General features: G+C 51.5%; 2 protein-coding genes across 2 annotated transcripts; both read left to right on the plus strand.

The window, feature by feature from the left end:
• The first annotated feature begins 61 nt into the window (after window positions 1-61).
• PV05_00127 (uncharacterized protein) lies at window positions 62-5,295 on the plus strand. Its single transcript, XM_013464991.1, has 2 exons — window positions 62-164; window positions 213-5,295. Exon 2 carries the CDS (start codon window positions 350-352, stop codon window positions 5,138-5,140), a length of 4,791 nt encoding a protein of 1,596 aa, XP_013320445.1. The 5' UTR covers window positions 62-164; window positions 213-349; the 3' UTR covers window positions 5,141-5,295.
• A 3,085-nt stretch (window positions 5,296-8,380) lies between these two features.
• On the plus strand, window positions 8,381-11,631 carry PV05_00128 (uncharacterized protein). The gene is made up of 3 exons (XM_013464992.1): window positions 8,381-9,130; window positions 9,186-9,409; window positions 9,460-11,631. Exons 1-3 carry the CDS (start codon window positions 8,805-8,807, stop codon window positions 10,782-10,784), a joined length of 1,875 nt encoding a protein of 624 aa, XP_013320446.1. The 5' UTR covers window positions 8,381-8,804; the 3' UTR covers window positions 10,785-11,631.
• The last annotated feature ends 715 nt before the right edge of the window (window positions 11,632-12,346 follow it).

A 12,346-nucleotide genomic window follows, 5' to 3' on the forward strand; every position in this document is an offset into this window, starting at 1 on the left:
AGTTTTCTGTATGGCCAAATTCTGGTGCAGCCCACTTTATTCGCCCTCAACGCCAACATTTCCATGCACCGCCACCAGCCGCCGCGTCGTCCTACTGTAGACAGTAGTCGTCAACCTGAGACACTGACGAACACGACCTTGGCTATTTCTGATCTTCATCGTTCGTATGTTTGCTAAACCACCACACTCGTTTGACATTCATCCATATTCAGGTCGAAGATTCTATCACTTCGAGCGTTCGGTCCTTCCCTGCGCATCGCGAAATGCATAACCTCGGTCGAATTACCACCGATGAAGCCATTAGTTAAAGACTCGCCTCCTGGCCCCACGATTTCTCGATACCGCTGCCATGGCTATGGACCTGTCGGACAATGCTGGAGGGGTGAATAGCGACAAAGATAGGCCGGGCTCATCAGATGCGCGACAACATGGCCCGGCCGGTCGACGTCCTGAGCAAGACCGGGAGCAGGTAACGCCCGCAAACACGCCCAATGATACTTCCAGAGTTCGCTTCTCAGTCGAGGTACCTAGGGCCATACATGACGAACCAGTTTCAAAAGATACCTTGCCCTCAGCACAGAAGCCCGCAGGAATTCTAAAGTCACCATCGGATGGTCGAAATCGAGGATACTCCCTTAGACGCTCGCTATTCGCACAAAACATCCAACGACAACATTCAGACGATGGAGGCGCTTTTGAAATGGGCTCCCCCGATTCTGCTCCCCGTGCCTTCAAGCCCAAAGAACCTGCAGTCTTACCATCAACTTCTGTGACTATCCAAGAGACGGACGAAGAGACAAAGTTCCCGGCCGCAAATACACTCCGCTTATCAGACCCTGACCTCGAGCTGCCACTATACCGGCGATGGATGTCGAAGCAAAGTTCGCGCGCGACCTTTCTGCGACGCATTCAGAAGAGCTATAAGGAATTAAGAGCCAGGATTGCTGCAGCGAACACGATACCACCGACTCTGGATGGTCGACACGTGCGCGTCAATGTTCTCCAGCCCGAGGAAGCACTTGACGAGCGAACAGGCAAACCCTATGCTAGCAACCTCATTTGTTCTTGTCGATATACGCCCTTGAACTTCGTTCCGCGCCAATTGATGGCTCAGTTTGGAAAGTTGGCCAACTTCTACTTCCTCTGCGTTTCCATTCTCCAGATGATACCGGGACTGAGCACAACTGGTACATACACCACCATCATTCCTTTATTGGTTTTTGTAGCAATCTCAATGGCCAAGGAGGGTTACGATGATATTAGACGACATCGCCTGGACAAAGAGGAGAACGAACGGACAACCAAAGTTCTTAGCCTCAACAGGCTGTCTCAAGACGATGGCTTTCAGTCAGGGAGTGTAGGCTGGCAAGAGAAGAAATGGCGGCAGGTTCGGGTCGGTGACGTTGTGCTTCTGGAGAGGAACAGTGCTGTACCTGCGGATATGGTGCTTCTTCATGCCGATGAACCCACAGGTACGGCCTATGTCGAAACCAAGAGCCTGGATGGAGAAACAAACCTGAAAGCCAAGACACCAGCCGCCGACGTGAGTGCAGCCTGTCAAGATTCAGACGCTGTGGCAAAGTTGGATGCGGAATTCGTTGTGGAAGATCCCAATCTTGATCTCTACAAGTTTGACGGCAGAGTATCCTTCAATGGGCACACATTGCCGCTCACAAACTCCGAAATCCTTTACCGCGGAAGTATTCTGCGCAATACCCCCTCTGCTACAGGGCTTGTCATTTACTCTGGAGAGGAGTGCAAGATCCGAATGAACGCAAACAAGAATCCTAGAGTCAAGGCACCTGCTCTACAGGCCAAGGTCAACAAAGTCGTCGTTGTGGTTGCGTCGCTCGTCGTTTTCATGGCCATCATATTGTCGGTGGCATATGAGATCTGGCGGCGGACAACCGAAGACAAAGCCTGGTATCTTCAATATGCCAGAGTTCCCTTCGGCCAGATCCTGACCTCGTTCATCATCATGATGAATACAATGCTGCCCCTAAGCTTGTACGTTTCTCTCGAAATCGTAAAGGTGGCTCAAATGTTCTTGATGAATGATGTGGACATGTACGACCCTGAGACTGACATCCCGATGGAACCTCACACCTCGACCATCAATGAAGAGCTAGGTCAAGTCAGCTACATCTTTTCTGACAAAACCGGGACTTTGACCAACAATTCGATGAAATTCCGCAAAATGAGCATTGCTGGTACTGCTTGGCTTCACGACATCGACCTGCAGGAGGAAGCGGCGGACGAAGCGGGCCGGGAGAAATTGAGGCATAAAAAGCGTGGCGGTAAAGGAAAAGAATCTTTGGCACGAAAGAGCAAGCTATCGCATGGAAAGCTTTCTCGGAAATCTGCTGCATCGACTGCTATCGGTGCCGAACACCCTGCGTTGTCGTCCAGTGAACAAGACGGAGAAGCGCAGTGGAAGGCTTCAAGTGGCGTTGACATGACTTTGGAAACCGGTAAGACACAAGAACTAGTCGAGTACATCCAACGACGGCCTCATACTGTCTTTGCCCGGAAGGCAAGATTTTTCCTGCTGTCGTTAGCCCTCTGCCATACTTGTATTCCGGAAAAGAACGACGACGGCGACATCACATATCAAGCTGCATCTCCTGATGAGTTGGCACTAGTGACTGCGGCACAAGACATGGGCTATATTGTTACCGACCGCCGTTCCAGCACCGTAACGGTAAAGACATACCCTTCAGATGACGAAGAGAACCCGGTCTACGAGGCTTATGAGGTCTTGGATGTCGTTGAGTTCTCCAGTGCCAGGAAACGCATGTCCATCATCGTGCGATTTCCCGACCACCGGATATGTCTTTTCAGCAAGGGTGCAGACAGTACCCTCCGAAACCTGCTTCGTTTGGCAGATCTGGCAAGTTCAAGTGTGCAGGCTGTTGAGAAGCGAGCAACGCACAGAAAGAGCGTTGAGGCGCAAGAAGCACTTCGGCGCAAAAGTTTTGCGTTGAGCCACAGATCGGACTCTGTCCATGCTATGGACGTATCGCCGCGGCCTAGTAATCTGACAGTTGACAAGTCCTGTACCGCTAGGGCGAGCATTGATCAGTGGCTGAGAGACCGAGAGACTGACCCTGGCATGTCACGACCTCGCCAAAGCTCCCATTTTTATTCGCCTCGACCCTCGGCCCAGTATGGCTCTCGAGTTTCCGAGTCTTTGGGCGGAAGAGCGCAACTCTCGCGACAAACGAGTCCTGGCCCGTCAACGCAAGTTGACAGTGTCGAGGAGCTCGTGGAGGAAAGCCTTGTCATCAACGACAAGGCTGTATTTGAACGATGCTTCCAACATATTGATGACTTTGCAACAGAAGGTCTGCGAACTCTGCTCTATGGCTTCCGATTTTTAACCGAGGATGAGTACAAGGCTTGGAAGGAGATCTACATGTCTGCTACTACCAGCATAGTAGATCGACAAGACAAGATTGAACGGGCAGCAGAGTTGGTGGAGACGAAGTTGGAACTTCTTGGGGCAACTGCTATCGAGGACAAACTCCAGAAAGGTGTGCCAGATGCCATTGACCGGTTGCGACGTGCTGGCATCAAGTTGTGGATGCTGACCGGCGACAAACGGGAAACGGCCATTAACATTGGACATTCATGCCGACTGATCAAGGACTATTCGACTCTGATTGTGCTTGATCATGAGCTTGGAGAGTTATATAGACGCATGGCCAACGGATTTGCCGAAATCGACAGTGACAAAACGGCGCACTCTGTTTTGGTTGTTGATGGCCAGACGCTCACCATCATCGAAGCCGATCGAGCCTCGAAGGCACTGTTCACCGACGTGGCGATCCGAGCCGATTCGGTCATCTGTTGTCGAGCGTCTCCGAGTCAGAAGGCGTCGCTAGTCAAGACTATCAGGACCAAGGTAAAGGGTTCTGTCACTTTGGCTATCGGAGACGGAGCCAACGATATCGCCATGATTCAAGAAGCACACCTTGGGATCGGCATTGCCGGCAAGGAGGGTCTACAGGCCGCGAGAACGTCTGACTATTCCATCGCGCAATTCCGCTTCTTACTGAAATTGATACTGGTCCACGGAAGATGGAACTATATACGCATCTGCAAGTATATATTGGGCACCTTCTGGAAGGAAATGATCTTCTACCTCGTTCAGGCGATCTATCAGCGATGGACCGGATACACTGGAACGAGCTTGTACGAGCCTTGGAGTTTATCCATGTTCAATACGCTGTTTACCAGTTTGCCCGTGATATTCATGGGTGTGTTCGAAAAGGATCTCGCTGCTTCCACGTTGCTGGCGGTTCCCGAACTCTACAACATTGGTCAACAAGATCGAGGATTCAATCTCAAGCTATACTTCTGGTGGGCAGGCGTGGCCTCCTGCGAAGCCGTCATTGTCTACTTCATCATGTATAGCATTTATGGCATGGCGCTGTTCACACGGGACCAAGGATTGTACGCTCTGGGGTCTGTGGCGTTCACCGCATGCATCGTCATCATCTCACTCAAGTTGCAATGTATTGAGCTGCACAACAAGTCCATGGCCGCTGCTATTGCCATCTTTCTGTCGGTCGGTGGCTGGTGGTTATGGAACCTGATATTGGGGCTTATCTACCAGCAGAATGTTATTTACAATGTCAAGGACGGGCTCCTGGATCGGTTCGGACGCAATCTCCTATGGTGGCTGACGTTACTTCTCATCATCCTTGCGGTATGTCTCTTCGAGGTGACTATCAAGGCGACAAAAGCGGCAATCTGGCCTACGGATGTGGATATCTTCCAAGGATTTGAGCAAGATATAGAGGTACGCAAGCGCTTCGAAGAAGCGGCCGCGGACCTGCTCCAGCAAGGTTGGGATCGAGGCACCAAAAAATCAAGCCTGGAGTTAGCTAGGGAAGAGGCAATACAGGCCGAGCGGGAAGCGCAAGTCCAAGCATTGTTGGATCGACCACGTGACATGAATAAGAGGAAACCCTTTGCACGGGAGAACTCTGCACTGGATGTTAAGCACGTCCACGTACAGGAGAGGGAGGAGCCTCAAGAAATGGAAGAAGTGCCGCGCAAATCGCTTGACGTTGGAGAACTTTTCAGCAAAGGGTTTGGCGCTGTACGTAGAGGAACGATGCAAGAATTACGATGAGCATGATGACAAGGACGGAATACCCCCAGTTAGAAACGACGTGGCATGGCATTATTTTTTTTGGACAAGGAACGAAATGAAGAATTTGTTGTTTACTCCTCCGGGATGCATAAGTTTGGAACATGCATCGTTAGCTACTGCTGCGATAAACAGGGAGCGGAGAAAAGACGATCGCGATGTTCCAAGTGCTATTATGTCTGCATGTTGGCAATAGTTCGGGACCAGATGCATGGTAGAGCAAGGGCACCAGGGGGCAGCGAAAATCCCAAATCGGGTCGGCAGTGAGACAAAGCGTGACAAGGCTCCAGGTGCAGCGCAGAGAGAGTTTCCAAAGAGGAGCAACACGTGCCTCCACACCTTCCACACCTTCTCCCTATGTCAGTTGAAGCGGCGAGACATTTCTTGATGGAGATGTCCAAAGCAGGCATCCAGAGGAGTGCTTCCATTGGCGATCGTAGTCGATAGAGACTTTCCACCGAGTCCCCCTCTTAGGATGCCTACGACCTCCCAGTCCCTACGGCTTCCTGGGTTGTGCGATGCATCTTTCGAATAGTGATCTGCTCTTAAGTCGGCCATTCACACTGCGGGACGCAGTAAAGGTGATTTCATATGATTTCATAGGAGACAGCCTGTCTCCTGCCTGTCGATCGAAATTCGATGAAGTCATCCTCGTATAGGGTCTTCATTTTATTACCATAGTGTGGTAGTACTTTTTCTCAACGGCCTCAACGGTCCAACGGCCCAGAAGGTCTCGTTTCAAATGACAGGTCGGCAAATGTGGCATGTGCATGTCAGCAAGATCAGACACATCGGATGCAGTGTCGATGACAGTTGAGATGACATATGTTGGTCATCTCCCGGAGATGAAGCTTGATGCAGAGCCTCGCAGCTCAAAATGCACATTCAATACTGTCCAAGACCATACCTCGTAGGGACCTTCATTGCATAGCGGTTTCCTTGTGAGATGTCGAAGATACAGTCAGGCCTCGACAATTGTCGTTACCCCTGATGCACAACACCAAAAAAATGAGCGAAGATCGAGGTCGCGCGTCGTTGTCTGGCCCATGCTTGCCAAGATACAACTAGTCTTGGAATGGTATGGCTCCGATAATTTAGCTTGGAGGGCGGCTACCATCTCACCAATCAACGCGTGTCGGTACCTGGCGAGCAGCTGGTACCTGGCACTTTTCCTAACCGGCTCTAGTGCAACAGCCAGGGGTAACAAGCCACGCCGGTTTCTTGCCTGCATCATCAACAGATCCTCGCCAGCTTTGTCCCCATTTCGCAATTCGATTCGACAGCAGGGTACCACATATCAAACTCTGCCTGGCGCGGAGGACATGTCCACATTATTTTCCAAAGCCATGTCACCACAACAGAACTCTCCACTTCCACCTCGAACACCTCCACCACGAGCCTTTTGCCGCTGGCCACTTGTCATCACGCAACGGGCAATGGTCCCCGCTACTCCCTATCGGTCACCTATCAGTATGGCCTTTACTATAATCACGAACGCCGGGGCTGAAGGCTGTCTCGTGCTTAATGCCAGACAACCTGTCTTCAAGTGCCAACGCGACTGGGGAGAATAATAATACGATCTGATGTGGAGGCCAATGCGTGATGCAGAAGCATTATGCTACTCACTCTCGTACGGGCTTCCTTCGTCCCTCATGGAAGAGTGGCGAGATGCGTCTCTGGAACATGGTACGAGTAGCGCCATCCATGCACGACATGCATGAGTGGGCGAAGCACCGCGCTCGGTTCGATCTTCAGGAGAATGGTCTCATGAGGCCGCTCGGCTCCCAGCATGTGCAACACCTAATGCTTTTTCCGAGACCGTTCGGCTGTGGCAGATCCCGTCCAAAGAGGAAGGAAGGGCAACTCATCGTGAGACAATTATAGGAGCGGTGAATTTTCTACTCCTCTACACACACACAAGTGGTCGTTTGCAGCCACTAAGACTGTCCAATCATAGCCGCTATGAGACGCTTCGAAGGATTGTTCCAACTCGAAAAGGCACTCCAGTCGGTTCGTCGGTGTTGACTTGTATTTGGGTGACAGCGCCTAGAAATAGTTGAAGGTGTCCTGTGACGAATCATAACCACCGTCATGCTTGTTATGACTTGCTCTCTACTCATACCTGACCGGATGCTTTTCCAGTTTCTCCAATCGTGTTGCTTGTCTGGCTTAACAGAGCATTTCATTGCCAGCGGACAAACGTAGAATCATCTTCATCATTGGTGCCGTCGTAACGGCGTAGATTGGGGATGATCAGACAGTAATGGGAGGAGCCAGCATGGCCTTGCACAGCTGGCTTCCAGAAGAACTCGATCATGCTACTGTGTGGTCAGTGAGACCGGGGCACGAGGGGTCAAGCCAGGTCGCAGCACGAGCATTTGAAGCACTGATGCAAAGTCGCAGAAGCTCCGAGCTTCCCAAGGGAGTTCTGGGTTTTTAGCCTTGTGGTGCGGGCGGCTGCAGGTAAGCGTGACTTGGTGTCTCGGACGCGAGCCAGCAAGTTGCAGGAAGAAGTCCTCGAGAGGTCCAAGTCAAATCCAAAGGCGCCTTGTGTCAGTGTGTACTGGGCTTTGCGCATCCGAGTCCACGGTCTCACGAAGTACTGTACTACAAGTTGGTTATGATACAGCTAAACGTACTACGTACTGCCGCTGTTGGAACGTCATGCTCTATGCCACAAGGCCCAGTGCAACTCTCCTATCTTGCCGGTGCTTGGCTTCTCGCTTTTTTTTAGGTCTGCACGCTAGGGAGATGGTCAGACCCATGGGATTCAGGGATGTGTTGTTGTTGGAGCGCGTGGTGGGTGAGACGGACAGGATGAATCCATGTTGTGACATGGGGTGTTTTGACTGCTGCTCCCCCTCGTCCCTGAGGGTGTTGAGCGCGTCAGACAAGGGCCACACCTGACCTTCTTCTTCCCTCCTGGAACAAGGCTAAGATCCAAGCTTCCTCTAGGCTTTGGGTGGGCACAGGTGGGATGGCTGGTGCGTAGGAGCCTCACGGCTTAATGGGGCATCATTGGACGGATGGAATCCCAGGCCTCACCAGCCTAACGCTTACAGGAGTTATGAGCGGGCTAAACAGGCCTCCACCTGGGGCTTGTGCTTTGAGCTTTTAGGCTTTGCCGGTGTACCTGCATAAGACCCCAGCGGCCAGATGCCCGCCACTCATCATGGCTACAGCTGCGGGTCGCTCACTGACCTTCCCTCTTACCGTGCCCCCGGCCCTCCCTTATTGTGCTCCCGTTCCCTCTATTCTCCGTCCTTTTTCCTATCCTCACTGTCGTCCTACCAGCTTTCCATCTTTTTCCCATCTCTATCCATCACATTCTTTCTTTACTTGTTTCTTCCTCATCTCGCCTCGAGCGTGCCTTTCACTCCTTCAAGGCCCTCGACCACATTCATTAAGCTTGTTGCGTTCATTACCATTTCAACTATCTACGGTCCTTACCAACAGCAACCCCCTTTTCAAGCACACCCGGCCACACTGCCCATCGGTGCATCTACGAAGTAATTCTATATTCAGCTGCCTGGATCAGCGAATCGAAGCCTTCTGCCGCCACGCACGAGAAAACACACAGACACCTACTCAACATTGCTCACGAGCAATCCATTCTTTAGAACCATCCTACCGACGCGGGTTATCGATGGACATCATGGAGCCCGTTTCCTCCGACCCAACCGACTTCTCGCCTGAGTCAACTCCTTCTCCAATGGATGCTCAGAGCACACCTCCTCAGACTTCGAGCAGCTCGACTTCAGCCCCTACCTCCTCGGCCCGCCGTCCACCTCGAAAGAGTACGTTGACACAACAGCAAAAGAACCAGAAACGACAAAGGGCAACACAAGATCAGCTGGTCACTTTGGAAGCGGAATTTGCGAAGAATCCCACTCCCACTGCTGCCACTCGCGAACGTATTGCTTCAGAAATCAACATGACGGAACGCTCCGTTCAGATCTGGTTCCAAAACAGGTGCGTGTCATGGTCAAGCTAGAGTATCTAGGTTCAGCGCTAACGTGATTCACAGCCGACGACGAGCCAAGATCAAGATGATTGCGAAGAAGACCCTAGAGAATGGCGATGACTGTGACAATATCCCAGAATCCTTGAGGCAACTGCTGGCCATGCAGGCCATGGAAACTGGCAGGCCTTTCCCCGGTCAGCTACTCCGCCGTCCCGGTGGGCCTATGGCTCAATACGGGAGCGGTGGTATGCTGATGAATGGAGATCCTTCTGCTCAAGGCAAAGTTGGTAAGTAATCCCTAGACATCGAAGGTCTAGCATCGACTAACCTTTTCAAGTCATTCAGCACTTCACCTGTCGATCTTTGAGCATCGGTTCTTGGAGAAGGGTGGGTCAGAACGCCATGGACTTGGTCGTCTTCTACTCTCCGGACAAAGCCTGCATCACGTACTATATCAACAATGATTCCGCTGGCTACAAGATCGAATACCCGTTCGCCTTTATCAAGAGCATTCAGTTGGAACCTGGTGAAACGGCGCCAACTGCTAACGGCTCTCCACCGCGACCGGGCGGGCTTATCATTGAGTTGAACAGGCCTCCCAACTTCTTCATGGACTCGTCCAACTCTGGCGGCTTCTACCAATGTGGTGACTTCACCGAGGATCAACAAGCATCCCAAATCCTGACTCACCAGCTGGGAGGACATCCCAAGGTGTTGAGCGGACAGCTTGCCAAGTTGGTGTCTCTCGAGTCCTTCCAGAATCGACATAACCCCTTCGATATGAATGCTATGCCGGCGTCTGCACCTGTGTCACCTACCATGGGTATTGTTCGGCCTGCATCTCAGCCTTCAGTTCAATTCGCCAGACCTCATCCTCCTCACGTCGGAATGTTTCAAGAGCAATTCGGCGTCAGCCAACACCTCCACCCTGGTCGTATACATCCCGGTCACAAGCGTCAACGAAGTCGATCAGTACCGATCGCGCTCGACTTCTCCATGCTTCATGGACCGATGCCGACTTTCCATGTTCAGCAGCCATCGCCGCAAATGATTCCCGAACATCACAACCTCTTCCAGCCAATGCCGCAGCAATCTATGCAGAATTCTATTGGGCCCACTCTGCAAATCGATACATCTGCCGGTTATGGCATGGACTTCCGTCAGATGCCCATGTCAGCGACAGCCACTTCACCCTCAGAGTTTGCCAGCCCAGGTTTTTTCCCATCACATTCATCGCAAGGACCAATGCCATCCTCTGAGTTTAGCACTCCACAACATTTCAACATGCCATTCCTCTCACCTTCTCCCATGGTTGACGGCCACATGATGCCATCTTCAATGTCTCCCATGCCACATATGGGTCACCCTGATCCAGTCATCGCCAATCAGTCGCCACCACTGTCAGCCCTGCATAGAAGCGCTTCCGCCGACATGTTCAACATGGGTCATGACGGCAATGGCATGATGGACGAGACCTTGATGCTCGGCGAGATGTACTCGAAACAAAATCTCAACATGCCAATGCCCAGTCCCGGGATTGATGAAAAGGGCATGTTGATGATGAACGACATGTCCGAATTCCATACTCCAATGGAACACATGGACATGAATCCCTTTGGCACCATCGACCCCAACAGCTTGCAAGGTGGTCTACATCACTGAAGTTGACGAGCCTTCCTGTAACAGTTTGAACGACCTTGATGCCTTCCCTAGAATCTAAATGTTGCACCATCTTTTGTTCCGCACAGATTGGAATACTCATTTCAATTCAGCACTGTCCGGACGGCGCGAAAATCTGTTATATATTGATATTCCTTGTTAGTGTGCGCGGCCAAGGTTGCCTGCTGTCTGATAGCGTGGATAGCTGTCAACTCTGTTCTTGCCTTGTTTTGTCTCTTTTCAGTCTGTCTAGTTACGCGGTCATGCATCAGAAACGACTTTTTTTGTTTGGTCTGGGTGTCGTTGGGTTTCCTTGTCGTTTCTTGGGGTGTGGAATTTTTGGGCGAGTACAAAAAAGCATCAAGGGAGAGCCTGTTGAAATGGAACAAGGGATCTTTCACACTCATCTCTCCATTCTAGGCAATTTCCTGGTGGAAGATGCAATTTGTGTAGTGGGTACGGGGCTGGTAATTTCTTCCATACAAACACAAGTCCATGGACATCTTTGCTTCATCCCAACCACGTTGGATGGACAGCCTTTCGCATTCTTGAAGGGATATTGGAGCGGACAGGTGGTATGTGGTGGCCGGCGTAAAGAGAAGACTGCAAGTTCGATGTACGCTGTGGCCGGGGCAAGCAGTGGACCGGTTTGGCGAGAAGCTCGAGGTATCGGTTGGGTGGCATAGCGGTGACTCTCATCTCGCAGACCTGGCAAGGTCAAAGAGGACAGGAAAACGAAGCACGAAGGGAGGGTCCAAGGGCAGATGGGCGAAGATACAGCATTATATCTTTCTACTAGTACCTTTATTTCGAGGGGACAATTTCGCAGCATATTGATTTGTTTTGTACAGTGCTCTTGTTTTGAAATTGGCTTGTTTCCCCGGTGCAGTGCAGGTGTAATTTGCTCGCCGCGAGCTCAGAGCTGGTGGTGATTGACAAGCCACCAAGCCCACGCCTGATGTGTGCCCTTACCGTAGGTGGTGACCGTAACTGTGCATAGTGCATTCCTGTGCTCCACCTGTTGACTGCTCGAGGAAATTGGCAGGCCAGCTACAAATCTGCGTATGATTAGTGGTGGGAACTTTCAACCCAAAAGGATCACGGTTCGTGCGTGGGAATTCGCCATAATAGTCGTGCGTTACTACGGTTGAGCATGGCGGCGCCTGGTAATCCGTGGTACCTCTCCTCGCTCTGTGTAATCTTGGGGAGATGAACTGCAATGCCAACGTGCTACCTTCCCATGTGCTTCCCTAGCAACCTCTCCCTCCCCGTCAAGGGGCGCCCTCTTCGTTGTGGACATACTACGAGAGTAAGGCATGTACCTAGTACCTGCTGTCTTGACTCTTGAGGAACCCTTTTTTTCACCGTCTACGAGTACAACAATGGCACTCTTACCATACCTATGCACCTGTGAGGTAAGTTGATCGTGTGTACCCATCATGATGCCATCTTTTCCAAAAGAACCACGAGGCTTGAGGACCGAGTTTACCTGGTAGTTGGGCTGTCAAACCGGGGGGGATTTGCACTGTCACTTCACACACGACATCGACAACCGACCGTGTTGC

This window comes from Exophiala xenobiotica (genome assembly GCF_000835505.1).
Source record: "Exophiala xenobiotica strain CBS 118157 unplaced genomic scaffold supercont1.1, whole genome shotgun sequence".
Taxonomy (NCBI): Eukaryota; Fungi; Ascomycota; class Eurotiomycetes; order Chaetothyriales; family Herpotrichiellaceae; genus Exophiala; species Exophiala xenobiotica.